The following is a 16,285-nucleotide window of genomic DNA, read 5'->3' as shown; positions in this document are numbered from 1 at the left end:
AAAGTTTACTAGATTTCCCAGTGATGTATCTAAATGTATGATCAATCTTATATTTTCCTTGTTTGACATAATAAAAAGGCAAGTTTTAGTCCACATTATCCTAACAAGTTTCCTATAGTTGATTCACCATGTTCCCCTTATATCTTTAATTGCACACTTTGTAGGGAAAGGAAAACCTTCTAGCGTCTACACCATATTTCCTAGAATCCAACTTGGAAATTAATATTTGGGACACTGTGCATCAAAATTCTGTTCTCAGCAATGCCTATGCCACAGAAGTTAGTGGGGTTACAGAGATGTAACTTTTCACAGAATTGGCCCTATATTTGTTAGGGAGAGAAGGTGAACAAAGGTGGGGTGTGTTTTTTGTTTTTTTTTAAATGTAACATACTTTCACAGAAAAGTTGCACTCATTTACAGGACTACAATTTTGTGAAATGAGAAACAGTAGCACAAATGCACTAAACTAAATTGTTAAGGACAAGAAGTTACATGGGAATCGGTTAGAGTTGTTGTGCAGAAACCTGATGTTTATTTCTCTAAAGCAAAAGATGGCCACGTTGATTAAACCAAAACAGAATTATAGACACTTTAGTAATGAAAAGTTAATTTGTAAACCTAGTGACCAATTTATTTATTTAAGATCTTAAATTCATCAGCAACCACTGTTAGGAATGTGAAATATCTTTACGGTTCTGTGAATAAATACCACGTAGCTTGCCCTAATTCTGTAATAGGTCACTTGGCTCCATTTGACACTCAGTCCTTATTTTACTTTACCTGTTTTTCTATGTTTCGTAGAAGTAAAGTAGGGCTGCTTGGTGACATTTCAAAATCGTGTTCCGGCAAAGAATCCTGTCTCTCAAGGTTAGCTTGAGAATTCCCCGTGGTGTTTAATAAAGCTTCTGGGTTTGTCAATTGTGTTTGCTTCTTCAAAATGTCTTTTGGAAGTGGGAATTCTTCTAAGATCACCATCGCCTAGACAACAGCAATTGAAAACAGTTGGTGGACAACAAATTAACCTTCCTAAATCATTTTCAAGTGGCAGTCAACCTGGAACATACCTCTTAAGCCCACAGCAACTCTTTGGAACAGTTTTGAGTATGCCCAGTACATACAATATGTAAATACTACTTAATGAATTTAAGTGATAGTAAAGCTGTAACATTCATTTTTTTCCTTAGCAGCGCTAAATCTACAATGTGTCATAGGACTGTTTCAGAGCCTGTGCCAAAATTCAAATTAGAAATCCATACTTGATTATAATCAAGTATGTGATCCTTTGCCTGATGTTTTACGATGATTTCCTCTTTGTAGAAAAAAAAAAAACCATTTGATTTCCAAGTTAGTTAACAACAGCTCAGAGGTTTACTCTGAAAGTCTTTAAAATGTTCCCTTCTCCCTCCCCCACCCACTGCTGCCACCCACGCAAAATGTCAAGGTTTCTCTCCCTAATCCATCAAAGCATGAAACAACACAAACAGCCTTTCATCATAATTCAAGATAAATTGTTTTTTTTTTGTTTTTTTTTTTGAGTTATGCATTTTCTTGGTTTTGTATTTATGGAGGCAACAATCCTATATAAAGTATTTTTCTATGAATCCCATTGTTCTTCAAGGCCATCTGCAGGAATAAGATATCAGCCTCAATGTATTTTTGCGGTATCTCATCTGGAGTATAAATAGTTTAAAAAGATAAATATCGCCTTTCATAGTAATGAACACCAGATGTTTAAAAAAAACCACACAAACAAAAAAAAAAACACTTTACTTTGTTCTCCACAAGAAATATTACAAAAATAAAGTGTAAAAAGCATTCAAATCAGTTTCCTAAAATAAGAAACTGCAAAGTCAGAGACATTATAGCATATAGTAAAATAAAACAATAACCAAAACAGAGCTTTGAGACAACCAAACCTATCTCCTCAACTGGTCATGCTAAATTGCCATTAGCCTGAACTTATGTGTTTCTTCTCCATTTAGCAAAGCGTACAGAAACTTGGAATTTGGTGGCATTAGCTGGGAGCGTAAATCTGGTACTTAGAGCTATCCAAATATAAATTAGAGCTACTATTCAGTGATGAAAGGATGGGATCTTCCCACTTCATCTTCTCATGTTTTGATTTCTAATGAGTGTGCTCACTTAAAAGTTATGGAGGAAGAAGGAACGGTATGGTGTGGAACTCAATCAAGAAGCCTCTATAGCTTCTAATACCCAATAGGAAGATGGTCTCTGCCTTTCCTGAGGCTCCTGTGATGCTTCCATGCTTGTGATTTTATTGAATGGTCCTCCTCAACATCACAATGATACCTTGAGTCCTGCCTCAGTGGCAACTAGCCCTAGAATCTAGAATAAGGATTTTTTTTTTTTTTTTAAAGAAGGAAAACTGGGAGGGACATAAGCAACATGGAGATGCCCTTGTCTTCTTGAATCTCTCCATTGACCTTTCAGGGTCCCTTCGAGTTCTATGAGACAGGTATAGATAGATAGGTATTGTTCAAACTAAATAGCAAGTTGTGCACCCAAGAGCAAAGTTAAAAATGGAAGAACTGCTGCAGTGAACCTAGGTGTGGTAATTATATGAAGATATACCCATCTCATAGAACTGGAAGGGACCTTGAAGGTCATTGAGTCGAGTCCAGTCGCCTGCCTTCACAGCAGGACCAAGTACCATCCCTGACAGATTTTTGCCCCAGATCCCTAAATGGCCCCCTCAAGATTGAACTCACAACCCTGAGTTTAGCAGGCCAATGCTCAAACCACTGAGCTATCCCTCCCCCCATGACCTACATGTCCACTGAATGGAAATGTTCGCAGACATACTGGCTCTCCATCAGGCTGGTTCTGGTTTCTCTGTGCTAATTATCAGGAGATGGTCCAGGTGTGACTAACGCTTATCCCAAACATAAGTGTACTTGACCATTATCATATGATAATTTGAGGTCCACACAGCCAGAGCAGCTGAAAACTAGGCCTTGTGACCAGAGAAATCCAGTTTCTTCTAATCCTTCTCTTAGGTCAAAAGGAATGATCTGCCAGCCTTGAATCTCTCTAATGCAAGCTGACAGTCACAGACCTTGGTTCAGGGTGGATGAAAAAGACAATTCAAATCCTTTTTGTTGCATTTTGTAAAGTAATCATGTCTCTTTGCCATTCATGTCAACAAAAGACTTTTAGAACAAGAGAAAAATACGTAGTTCGAGCCTACTTTGATATTTGCTATGGCAATCCTCCCTTGATTTTCTAGTATGCAGCTTATTTATTACTTGTTTTGTGTGGTACTCAAAAAGGCACAAAGCACGATTCAGTTATAGTAGATACTCTACAAACAAAAAGGAAGACACACAGTCCCTGCCCTGAAGAATTTACAATCTAAACACAACATTCAAAAAGAGAAGAAGAAAGGGGAAAAAAAACACAAGCCACATGATGCAGGCAAAAGTCCATTTTTTAAAAACTGTTTTTCATTGGAGTTTTTTTAATTAATGTATTGCAGAACTGGAGGGGGAGAGGGGAAAGAAGAAAGGAAAGGAGTTAACAGAAACAAGAGACTTTAAAAAAGGAAGAGATGAGAGACATTAACAGGGGAGGGTTAGGGGTTGGGAGAAACAAAAAGGAAAGGGGAAGAGGAATGGAGAGAAGGTGGGAGGGTAAGGAGAGGAGGCTGGCTCGTAGCCAGGGGGACTGTAAGCAGAAATGGTTGGAAAATGGAAGTGAGAGTTGCCACAGAAAAATACAATAAAAAAGAAATATGTTTTTTTTGTTGGTCAACCCCGCCCCCCTCCAAAAAACCCAAGAACCTGAAAACCAAAGCATTTAGTTTTGGCAACAGAGCAGTTTTGGGTTTTCCAATGACTTTTTCTGGGTGACTGTTTTCCAATGAGAAGAGTCTCTCGGCTCCCTAGAGCCCTGCTCTTCTGCCTCTGAATCCATATGGGTAGGGAAGAGGGATTGCTCTCGCCTGGTACCCCTGGATGCCAACAGAGTGGGATCTCCCCAATACCACTCAAGTTTAGTGTTCAAACTAGATGTTTCACCTCCCCAAAACATTGTAAACTCACATTTGTTTCATATTAAAAAAAATCCCAAATCTTAAAATTTAGAATTAAAAATTTAGCATTAGAATTTGTGTACTAAGTGTACTACCTGCCAGCCAAGAGACCGAAAAGAAAGAGTTTGTCAATCAGCTTTCATGCCTTTTCATAGCTACTGCCTTGGTACAATATTCAAACTATACAAATCAAATCCCAAATTATTTTAAAAATTGTAACAGGATAAACCCACTAAACGGCAAAGCAAACAGATATCGACATTCACTAAGTGATATAAAGCCAAAGCCTGAACAACACTGTTGATAAAAGGGGATGAAAAACTGCAAAGGATGTGATTAAAAATATAGGGCCAAATCATCCCCTCCACTTGCAGGGGCAGAGAGAAATTCCAATCTGAGGAGACTGACCCAGATGTGAGGGAGGAAGTATCACTTCTGCAGCATTATCCTCTCAGAAGGGATGGGGCTGGGACACATGGCAACATACCTCCTACCACTAAGGAAATACATGACTAAGAATACTGGCTCTTAGTCACTGCCATGTTGCATATTTCTTTCCAACCCCCACAGTCATGCTGATAGGTGTGGGGTGTGAAGGAGTGCAGAGACAGAGGACATACATATAGGCACTACATGGATTTCAAGAGTTCTATGGGTGGACCTTCTTGATAGTTCCACAGAGGGAGAGGGGCAAAGCAAGCCCTAGAAACTATTTCCACCACCACCACTACAACAGGAACAATTAGTGAGCAGGAACTTGATGAGTTTTTGGCTTCCTATGCAGGGAATGAGTTGGCTGGCCTACAGAACTGAAGTGCTAAGAATAGCGTGATTTAGCATAACATTCCTAAAACATTATCAGAGTTTAGTAATCTTGACTTCCTTACATTTTATTTCAAACCTGTGCAAACAAAACAGTTGATATCATACTGTAATTTTAATTATAATTAGCATTTGACATATTCAAAGCACTGTACTGTAGAAACATTAACTTATTAGTCCTCAAAATATTTTTATATAGTAGGCACAAAAAATTACTGTTTCTTTTTTATAGATAGGGAAATTAAAGTCACTTTCCTAAAGCCACAGTGAATCAGTGACAGAGCAGGGATTGGAACTCAGGAGTCCCTGACTCCCAAACCTGTGCTCATGCCCTCTATATCACCATGTTTCTTGTTTCTGACATCTTCTCAATAACCTTTGTAATACTTTGCTTGGATACCAGAACTGTTTAAAAAAAAAAAAAGAAAGAAAGAAAAATTACTGAAGACACTGTACATGGATTATTTGAAGAGCCCACTTATGAGCACAGAGACAATACCTTGGTGGCTCGTATCTGCCTGTGAAGGTCAGTTAGTTGTTGGATTTTGTATTCTAGCTCTGAAATCTGGGCTTGAAGCCATGTCCAACGGCAGCCAACTTTAGCTCGGTCTACAAGCCACTTCCATTCAGAACTATAGTTGCTGTGAAGAAGATGAAATACTGGTTAGTCCAAGAATAAGGACAAGCACATTTTAACAAATGCACTTTCAACTGCTGCAAGCGTCTCACTTGCCTTCAGAGGACATCTAATTAAGTTAACACAATACAACATCAGCATCTCATTTCCTTAATTAAGAACTGGTACAAGTTTATTGCACCCAACGTTATATTCATCATTCAATAGATATTGCAGCTTTCCTATATAAAGCTGTTTTTCTCTTATATACTCCAAAAGCAAGAGTAACTACTGAACTAGATCAATTAAAGCAAGTTACAGATTTTAAAAGAATTCCAATAAATCTACTAGCAAAACCAAACCACTTCTATTTCTGTCAAGTCATACTGATGACTTCCACAAGCCTCCATAGATGTCATCTCACTGACAATTCTATTCTGATAAGGCACGACTCAACAGTTAGCACTTATATATGTCATGCTACTCAAAGCTATAACTGTACAGTAGGTTAGGTTTATTTTATTTTTTTAACCAATTTTATGAGCACAATTACAGATTTGTGTGATTCAAGTGTTATGTTTTAAAAAATTCCTCTCCAGGACTGTTAAATTACCTACTTGTACAATGTGATATGTATCCGTTTATTTTATGTAATGACTAGTAGAGTTCTAAACAGACCTCTTGATATTAAGTCAAGTTCATCCCTGGTGTCAATGAATTTTGGTCAATGTGCCTGTTAAGTAAATAGATCGCATATAGTACTTCACCCCGCAAAGAGTTATTTTAACATTCAAATGTATTTGAGTCGCAGGGTCACAAAAAGCAGTATTTCAACATGTAATGTCTGTGGTACTCTGTGCCTCAAAGCAACACCCTGGAACCCCCATATTCACCATTGTCATATAATTATGATATGTTTTGTACAAAGTATGCCTTGTGATGTATCATTTTAAAAGTCTTGATCTGCTGAACATTAATATCCTGTTGAATTGTGTGTGCTATCATTGTACGTGAAGTTATGAAGTTTTGCTGTATGTGTGTTAATGAAATATGTCAGAAGGTTGGGAACACCCACACCCAGCCTTTTAGGTATAACAATGGAGGAGCAAGATATGCTGATGGTCCACTAAAGGGAATCCACACTCCCCAGGACTATCCCAGAAACTGTATATGGAGACTTCTCAGTGATAGCACATAGACAATGAAGGCTGCTTGACCCACATCGTAGCAAAGGTTCTTTCCAGGAAGCTGGAAGAAACTATAAAAGAGAGAAAGTATCACCACCACTTGGCCTCACTCCCCCCACAACTCAACACCTGGAAACGTGTTTGGAGGACAAAGACTTTGAACTGGGGAGGTGATCCAGGCTGGAGGAGAATTGCAGCCTGTGTACTGAAGATCTGTAACCTGTTTGTACTATCAAGGTGAGATACTGTCTGATTCAAATCCTGTTTAGTTTACAGAACTTGGAAAAACCCTCTTCACCAAGATCAACAACACTAAACACAAGAGAAAGTGCCTACACAGCTGGAAAGAGGAAGAATGAGCCAGAGTTAGTCTTATGTCACTTATATGGTATGAAGACAGCGTGCCAGTAAAGATATCCATGCTCAGATACCAAACTACAAAGGATAAAGAAAGAGCTTGTTAAACTATGAAATACATTATTTGATGAAAACAGGTCATTATCAGTAGTGGAGTATCTGTACCCTTATCCTTCACATGAAAAAAAAGAAGAAAAAAAAAGGGCATTTTATTTTTATTATTTTGCAGTATCAGATCTTGGACTAACTGTATTCACAGCCAATTCTGCCATCAAGTATGTATTTATCATTCCCTCTAAAGTCAATGCGAGTTGCGTGCCCACATCTGAGAGCAGACTTTGGCCTGTGATACAGCATGGCCAGAGGGCAGCAGGAGAGGGTTAGAAGGGAGCCTTATTCCTTGTAGAGGGAAGAAAGTTTGCTATAGATTAATTAGAGCACCTGAAGCCAATTAGAGCACCTGAAGTCAGACACCTGATAAAAAAACCCTGCTTCAATCAGACAGGGGAAGGAGTTGGAGCAGAGAGGATTGGTGTTGAAGCAGAGAGCAGTTTGAAGAAGGAGAAACAGAATGGATTGGTGTTAGAGTAGTTTAGAGGGAAGCAGAGGAAAGTTTGGAGAAATGCCGCGGTGGGCTAAAAAGACCAAGACCCTAGCTAAAGGGGCACCTGGCTTGTGCAGAGGGAGGGCAAGAAGTCCTCCCCCCGACACACACACAAGCTGAAGGGCAGGAGAGGGAAGTAGCCCAGGGGAAGGAACCGCTAGTTCAAGTGGTTTACCACTATCCCTAGGGCCCATGGGCTGGGACCCGGAGTAGAGGGCGGGCCCGGGTCCCTCCCTCTCCACTCCCCTCCTCTAGGACACTAGTTGGGCAGTTAATATTCCAGTTCAGGGGCAAGAAATGGCGCCCTGAACACCCCCCCGCCCCAAGAAGAGACAGCACGAGACCCATCATCGTAGTGCCAGCAATTTGCCACAGGCCTTAGAATAGTTTAACTGTAAACATACACTGTATTCATTTAAGTTTTCATAACGCTATTAAATTAGACTATAGTATATATGCCCTTAGGTCACCCTGTAAAGAAGTGTTTCCAGTGGTTAGAGTAGGCCACTGGGTATCAGGATTGCCCCAACGGTGAAAATTTAAGAGGGAAAAAAAAAACGCGCTTAAGATGCATAATTTTGCCCAACTGTGAAAACTGAAATTGATAAAAATAGAAACAATGCTTAAAAATAAACACGGATATCCACTGAAATGATAAAAAATACAAATTGAATTCTGTGAAGCCTACTTACGATGGATACGAGTAGAACACACATAATTTATCCACGTATTCCTTTTGCATAAAGAACAGAAGTGAATGGGATAAAATAATAGTGAGGATGGAGTACTAGATCATTCTGTATAGTGTACAGCTAATATATTAAGTCATCCCAATAAAGTGGCAAGTAGAGGATCATACTTACAGTGATACTACAGGGAAGGAAGGCTGTAATAAGACCACGCAGAGGGACTCTGCACTCCTATGCATACCTCTGAACTCTGCCTGTGACTGTACATGTGCATGGGCGGGAAGAAGCTCTCTCAAGGCAGGGCCAGTAGGACCAATAACTATACAGATCCACAGAACAAAGCTCCATGAAGGAGTACGAAGCTGCTACTATAAACCAGGAGATTACAGTAGATGTTACAGAGTAGAAGCCCCACGCTCTAGTTCTACATTGGGAAAGGGAAAAAAGAAAGGACACAGATACTTTCTGTATATGTCCTCACTACAAAGCCTGTTTACTCCGTTTCTGTGCTGGCAATGAGAATTTGGCCCTATCCTCATATACTTATAGACAGCAATACCAAGTGTTTTCTCCTCTGTACAACCCCAGACAATTAGCAATGCTACATTTTCAGGGTTCTCCATTTTTCAGTATGCTAGAAAGGTGAAACATCACTATTGCCAACGCTGAAACAGAGAGTAAATTATATTTTTTAAATGTGATTAAGCCAACATAAGAACGGCCATACTGGCTCAGACAAAAGTTCCATCTAGCTCAGGGGTCTCAAACACGTGGCCCATGGGCCGGGGTTATTTTCTGCGGCCCAGGAGTTCCTCGTGACCCGCAGCCTCCCTGCCCTCCCCCAGCATTTACCTAGAGCGGCTCCGGCCCGACGCGCACCGGGGGCAGGGCAGGTTCCCTGCTTGCCTGCCCTGCCCCCACACCGCTCCGGGAAGCGGACGGAACCTGGGGAAGGAGGGGCACAGGGGTGTGTGTGGCTGTTGCTTCAGGCACCGCCCCCAGCAGCTCCCATTGGGCGCGGTTCCCCATCCCCTGACATGATAGGACTATTTCAAAGAAGCTGTTTTTCATCTGAAATACTGGTTTGAATTCCTACTGTGTTGGTTAAATTGCAGCAGGTCAATCCTATGTGACTTGCATGGAAGAAAACAACAAATAAATACAGAAGAAAAACCAAACCACAAAAAGCTCAGACAAATGCAAGAAGTCAAAGTATAATGAAATCTATAATTAGAAGGAACTTGAGGGTGGTGGTGTAGGGGCAGTGCATTACAAATCCAAGAAGAAATTCATTCCCGAGGCCAGTAGAGGCAGCCTGAGCCTAGATTGGCACTAAATGAAACCATCCCCAAACCCTCTGCATCCCAGCCCCCACAAAGGAAAAAAAACAAAGAAAACAAAAAACTGAATGTGAGTGTGGAAAGTATTTGCAATTATATTTTAAAATATTGAGCTGAAGTCAGCAAGAATCTTTTTAAAAAAAAAATTATTTTACAAATGCTACCATTCATCAGTCAGCTGGGAAGTATGTTTCAGCATTATCTAGAATTCAGCAGTGCCAAGAAACCTAAAAGGTAAGTAAACTGTATGGAGAGGGGAACTGCTAACTAAAGTAAAAAGTAGCCTCATGATACGCATGTATATTTTATTCTGAGAGGTTTCCTGCTTCTGCAAATATAATTTGAAAAACAGGTCTTAAATAGAAGTAACGGACAAGCAAATCAAGGAGAATTTAGGATACAGAAGGAACACAGGATCAGGTTTTGCAGGGCTGGTCCAAATTTGGAGACATCTGAGCAGACATTAGACTGGGCCATGCATTTTCAAGGGGCAGTATGCGATGACCTACATCCACCTGCCCCGAACACCTATGCTCTGAAAACTGTGGGAATAGAGCCTCATCAGGGATGAAGGTACTGGTGAGGATAAACAGCGTGCCCAGACTGGTACATGCATTTGTGGGGAAAGAGTTAGTGGACAATGAATGGAAGCTTCCTATAAAACAGAAGGAGCACAAGCTTTAATGTGCCCACACCAGTGTTATCAGAAAGCAGTAAGAGCAACCTCAACTATACAAAATCATAGATCAGACTTCAAAAATCATAACACTGGCTTAAATATCACAATTTTTTGCCTGCCTAATTTTTTCACCTTTAGGTTAATATCATCCACTCCCAGTTTGTATGAGATCACCTCAGATTCAAAAATTAAAACTTAAATACCTATATAAAAAAATGTTGCCTCCTTGTTCAGTACTCAGAGGTGACTCAGCTTACCCTCTCCTCCACTCTACGATGTGGGTAGCTTCCATTCTGTCCTGCGCTATCCCCACTCCTCCTATCCTTTAATTAGGGAGGTGGCTAGAGAGGGACAGAAAAAACGGTTACCTACCTTTTCGTAACTGTTGTTCTTCGAGATGTGTTGTTCACGTCCATTACACATTAGGTGTGTGCGCGTCACGTGCACGGACGTTGGAAACTTTTTCCCTCAGTGGCTCCCATCGGGCCGGCAGGGGTCCCCCCCGCCAGAGCGGTGCCCTGCTCTAGCATATATATACACACACCTGCCGACCCTTCCCTCCCTCGGTTCCTTCTTGCCGGTGACTCCAACAGAGGAGAAGGAGGGTGGGAAGTGTAATGGACGTGAACAACACATCTCAAAGAACAACAGTTACGAAAAGGTAGGTAACCATTTTTTCTTCAAGTGATTGTTCACATCCCTTACACGTTAGGTGACTCACAAGCTTACCATAGGAGGAAGGTAGGAGTCAAACAACAATTGATTGAAGCACAGCCCTGCCGACCACTGCGTCCTCTCTGCTCTGATGATGGACTGCGTAATGGGCTGTGAATGTGTGCACCGATGACCAGGTGGCCGCTTTACAGAACTCCTGGAGTGGAACCTGCGCCAGGAAAGCCATCGAGGATGCTTGGGCCCTAGTCGAGTGAGCCCTGATCGCCGGGGCTGGTACTTTGGCGAGCTCATAGCATGTGCGGATGCAAAGCACAATCCATGATGATAATCGTTGTGCCGAGACAGGCCGGCCTTTCATTTTCTCCGCAATGGCAATGAACAGTTGTGTCGACTTGCGAAATGGCCTGGTCCGTTCCAGATAGAACGCCAGGGCTCTACGGACATCGAGGGTATGCAGGCTGCAGTGACTCGGGTCTGTATGGGGTTTGAGGAAGAATACCAGTAAACAAATGTCCTGCCCCATATGAAATTGCGAGACCACTTTAGGGAGGAATTTGGGGTGCAGTCTGAGCTGCACCTTGTCCTTATAAAAAACTGTATATGGAGGCTCCGAAGTGAGGGCTCTCAACTCCGACACCCTCCTAGCCGATGTAATGGCCACCAGAAACGCTACCTTCCATGAGAGGTGCATGAGAGAGCAAGAGGCTAGGGGTTCAAAGGGTGATCTCATGAGCTTAGTTAGGACCAGGTTAAGGTTCCATGTAGGGACCGGCAGGCATGAGTAGGGGAACACCCTTTCCAGCCCCTTGAGAAATCGGACTACTATGGGGTTGGAAAATACCGAATGCCCCAACTCTCCCGGGTGGAACGCCGATATGGCGGACAGATGCACTTTAATTGAGGAGGGGGTGAGCCCTTGATGTTTGAGGTGCAGCAAATCGTCCAGTATTGATGGGATGGAGACCTTCAGAGGCTGTATGTGATTAGGCTCGCACCAGTGGGAGAACCTCTTCCATTTGGCAAGGTAAGTCGCTCTTGTGGAGGGCTTCCTACTACCAAGGAGAATTTGTTGGACCTCGTGGGAGCACCTATTCTCTGTAGCGTTTAGCCACAGAGATTCCATGCTGTGAGATGTAGCGACGGTAGGTTCGGGTGGAGTAGGTGACCCCGGTCCTGTGTGATGAGGTCTCGGTGCAGAGGTAGGGCAATCGGGGCGGTCAATGACAGTTCCAGCAGGGTGATAAACCAATACTGGCGTGGCCACGCCGGTGCGATGAGGATGATCGCCGCTTTGACCCTGCGGGTCTTGAGCAGGACCCTGTGGATGAGAGGGAATGGTGGGAAGGCGTACCTCAGGCTCCCGCCCCACTGAATCGTGAAGGCATCTGCCAAAGAGCCCGGGCTGAGGTTCTGGAATGAACAAAACCGAGGGCATTGGCTGTTGTCCTTGGTGCCAAAGAGATCCACCTGGGGAAAATCCCACCTCCGGAAGATTGAATGCAGGATGTCCTTTCTTAACATCTATTCGTGCATGTGATATGACCTGCTGAGGCGGTCTGCTAACCTGTTTTGAACCCCCGAAAGATATGTTGCCACCAATTGGACTGAGTGGACTATACAGAAGTCCCATAGGAGGAGCGCCTCGTGACAGAGGGGAGAGGAGCGGGCCCCGCCCTGCTTGTTTATGTAGAACATGGCGGTAGTGTTGTCCATCAGAACTGACATGCTGTGGCCTTCTATGGTAGCGTGAAAGGTCTGGCAGGCAAGGTGAAATGCCCTTAACTCCTTCACATTGATGTGGAGCAACTTTTCCTCCCTGGACCATAAGCCCTGCGTTCGTAGGTCCCCTAAGTGTGCCCCCCAGCCCAGGTCTGACGCATCTGTTACTAGCGTCAGGGTGGGCTGCGGTGTAGTGAAGGGGACCCCTTCGCAAACTTGCTGTTGATTGAGCCACCAGCGGGGGAAGTTTGAGACCTGAGCTGGGATTGTCACTACAAGATCCAAGGGGTCTCTGCTGGGGCAATACGCTTGGGCTAGCCACAGCTGTAATGGTCTGAGTCTCAGGCGGGCATGTTTGACTACCTGTGTGCAAGCCGCCATGTGCCCCAGGAGTTGCATACAGCACTTGGCTGTGGTTGTGGGAAATTGTTGAATGGAGGTTACAGCTCTTTGAATGGCCAGGAACCTGGGAACTGGAAGACTTGCTCGTGCCTCCACCAAGTCTAGGACTGCCCCTATGAAGTCCAGTCTTTGTGTGGGGATCAGCGAGGACTTGGGCATATTGACCAAGAGACCGAGCTTGTGGAACACACGTAACGCCAGTGTCACATGGGAGCGAACATCGTCCTCTGACCTGCCCACAAGGAGCCAGTCGTCCAAGTATGGGTATTCCCGCATCTTTCTTTTTCGAAGAAAGGCTGCCACCACAGACATGCATTTCCTGAACACTCGAGGGGTCATTGCCAGGCCGAAGGGCAAGACCATAAATTGGAAATGGTGCTGGTTGATGGTGAAACGCAGGAACCCCCGGTGAGTAGGGCGGATGGCGATGTGAAAATACGCATCTTTCATATCGAGGGCAGCGTACCAATCCCCCGGATCCAGGGATGGGATAATAGCGCCAAGGGAGACCATGCGAAAGCGGGCCTTCACTAAGACTTTGTTTAGTTTGCGAAGGTCCAAAATGGGGCGGAGACCCCCTTTTGCTTTGGGGATAAGAAAATCTGGAGTAGAACCCTTTCCCTCTTAGGTCTGGAGGGACCTCTTCCACTGCCCCTGTCCTGAGGAGGGCCTGCACCTCCTGCATAAGGAGTTGCTCGTGAGGGGGTCCCTGAAGAGGGACGGGGATGGGGAGTGGGAGGGAGGGGGCGAGGAGAACTGAAGAGTGTATCCCACCTCCACCGTGCGAAGGACCCAAGAGTCCGATGTTATACGGGACCAAGCATGGTAGAAATGGGACAAACGGTCCCTGAAACATAGGAGAGGATCCGGTGTGAGGGTCGGTACGCTGTCCTCTATCATAACTTCAAAATCCTTGTTTGTTGCCAGGCTGCGGCTTGCCCTGGCCTTGGTTTTGGTTAGGCGTGTTGTTTCGCCTACGCCTGTTGTCTCTGCCCCTTCTGTGGTACAGTTCCTGCCTGGGGCGAGGGTGGCACTGCCTCTGCTGCAGCGGTTGGGCCTTAAAGGGCTTCCTCTGTGTCGCTGGGGTGTGCATTCCCAACGACTTGAGGGTTGCTCGGGAGTCTTTGAGGCTATGCAGCCTGGCATCCGTTTGGTCTGAGAGCAAGCCTGACCCTTCGAACGGGAGGTCTTGTAAGGTATTTTGCACCTCTGGTGGAAGGCCTGAAGCCTGTAACCATGCCAAGCGCCTCATCACCACTCCTGACGCGATTGTCCTGGCAGCTGCGTCCACAGAGTGCAGGAAGGCCTTCAGAGAGGTTTTGGCCACCGCCTTCCCTTCGTTCACGATGGCTGCGAACTCGGGTTGCGAGCCCTGTGGCAGGGAGTCCTTAAACTTGGAGACGGATGCCCAAGAATTGAAATTTTGCCTGTCCAGGATCGCTTGCTGATTAGCGATCCTTAATTGGAGGCCCCCGGATGAGTAGACCTTTCTACCAAACAAGTCCAAGCGCTTTGCCTCCTTGGCCTTGGGGGGCCGGGGCTTGTTGGCCATGTTGCTCTCGTTCGTTGACAGCGGATACGACCAGCGAACAGGGTGTCGGGTGACAAAAGAGGAAGTCGAACCCTTTGGAGGGGGCGAAGTACTTCCTCTCTACACCCTTTGCAGTTGGTGCACTGGAGGCCGGTGTTTGCCATACTGTCTTATAATTAGACTGTATCATTTTTATGAGCGGGAGCGCGATTCTGGAGGGGCCTTCAGGGCTTAGGATGTCCATCATGGGATCCTCCTGCTCTACCGTTTCCTCTGCCTGTAACCCCAAATTGAGGGCTACTCGGAGGAGTAGTTCCTGGTGCGCCCGATGGTCAATTGCGGGAGGGCCTAATACTGCCGTGCCCGCCACGGCTTCATCTGGCGAGGAGGAAGAAGTTAAAGCCTTCTGTGCTTCCTCCTCTAGCCCTTCCTGCAGCTCCTCACCGGCTGGGAGCTCCTCTGGAATCTGTCCAGCTGAGTGGGCCTGAGACAGTACCGGGCTTGGTGCCGTGTCGGCTCTCTCTTGCTCTGGTGGTCTGGAGACCGTGGCCTCCTTGTGAGAGGAGGGGTGCCCCTGCGGGGAGCGGGACCGGTGTCCTAGAAGGCCGGATCTCGAGGACCTGGACGGGGGGCGTTGGTGCTGGTGGTAGGCCCATGGAGTCCAGAATGGCCACTGTCCTGGCAGACCCCACTGTGGGTGCCAAGGGGCTTGGTGTTCCCTGCTGGCTGGTGCCCTGTGGGTATATCTGCTGGAATGGCCCGAGTCTGCCTCAGAAACCACGGACAGCGACCTTGAGAGCCATGGTGGTGCCGTGGAACGGTGCCGGTCTGGTACCGGAGAGCAGCGCTTTCTTGACCGGGACCAGCGCCTTGTCGACCGGGAACGGTACCGGTGCCCTCGGGACCGGGAACGACTGCCAGTGGTTGGTCTCAGGGATCGCGTGACTGAAACGTCCCAGTGCCTGTTCGGATAAGGAGCCGGGAAACGCTGGACCAGTGCTGGGCGTTTGCTAGGGCAAGACGCCTGTGAGGCTCTCTGCGCCGAGGGTAGTCGGGAGTCCACCGAGGCGGAGCTCGACCAGGACCGGCGCACTATTGATGGGCACACTACTGCCCATTTGCCTCTGGATGGCAGTCTCGGTGTCGGCCCCGGATGCTTGTCTTTGGCCTGGAGAGAGCTCTCCGCGGACAATTCGATGAGGTCCCTTGCTGCCTCAAACGTGTCCAGCGTGGAGGGCTGTTCCAGAAGCTCCTCCAGCCCTTCTTCCTCACTCTAGGTGCTTATCCCAGGGCTCAACGGGCCTTTCGGCGCCGGAGCCACTGGCACCGCGATCTGTCCTGGGGCAGCAATGCCCTTTAGCGCACTCGAGTCCTTCACGGGCGCTAGCTTTTTATGTGGGGAGCGCCCTCGGGCCTTGGGTTGGCCCTTCGATTTGGTTGGCGAAGACGACCGGTGCCGGGGGCGGTCCTGTTGTTTCGGTGCTGTAGGCTTAGGGTGCCCCACCGGTGCAGGATCACGAACCGATGCCAGGGCACTCTGCACCGAGGCTGCCGGTGCCGCGGTCGGATGAGTCGAAGTGGAGGGCTATAATGCAGCCTCCATGAATGCAGCT

The 16,285-nt window shown here is 45.7% G+C and overlaps 1 protein-coding gene across 4 annotated transcripts in view; it reads right to left on the bottom strand.

Annotated features, from left to right (window-relative positions):
• KANSL1L (KAT8 regulatory NSL complex subunit 1 like) overlaps nucleotides 1–16,285 on the bottom strand; it is a 102,446-nt gene that overhangs the window by 62,779 nt on the left and 23,382 nt on the right. For all 4 annotated transcript variants that reach the window (XR_008446725.1, XM_054044842.1, XM_054044844.1 and 1 more), the window contains exons 3-4: nucleotides 5,373–5,514; nucleotides 781–978 (exon numbers count right to left, since the gene is read on the bottom strand). Coding sequence is in view for 3 of the 4 variants with exons in the window: in XM_054044842.1 (XP_053900817.1) it covers nucleotides 781–978; nucleotides 5,373–5,514 (340 nt within the window). In the remaining variant the exon portion in view is untranslated. The remainder of the gene's footprint in view (nucleotides 1–780; nucleotides 979–5,372; nucleotides 5,515–16,285) is intronic.

This window comes from Malaclemys terrapin, chromosome 11 (assembly GCF_027887155.1).
Source record: "Malaclemys terrapin pileata isolate rMalTer1 chromosome 11, rMalTer1.hap1, whole genome shotgun sequence".
NCBI lineage: Eukaryota > Metazoa > Chordata > Testudines > Emydidae > Malaclemys > Malaclemys terrapin.
Note: the sequence above shows the minus strand (reverse complement) of the source record. Positions and strands in the feature narration are given on the sequence as shown.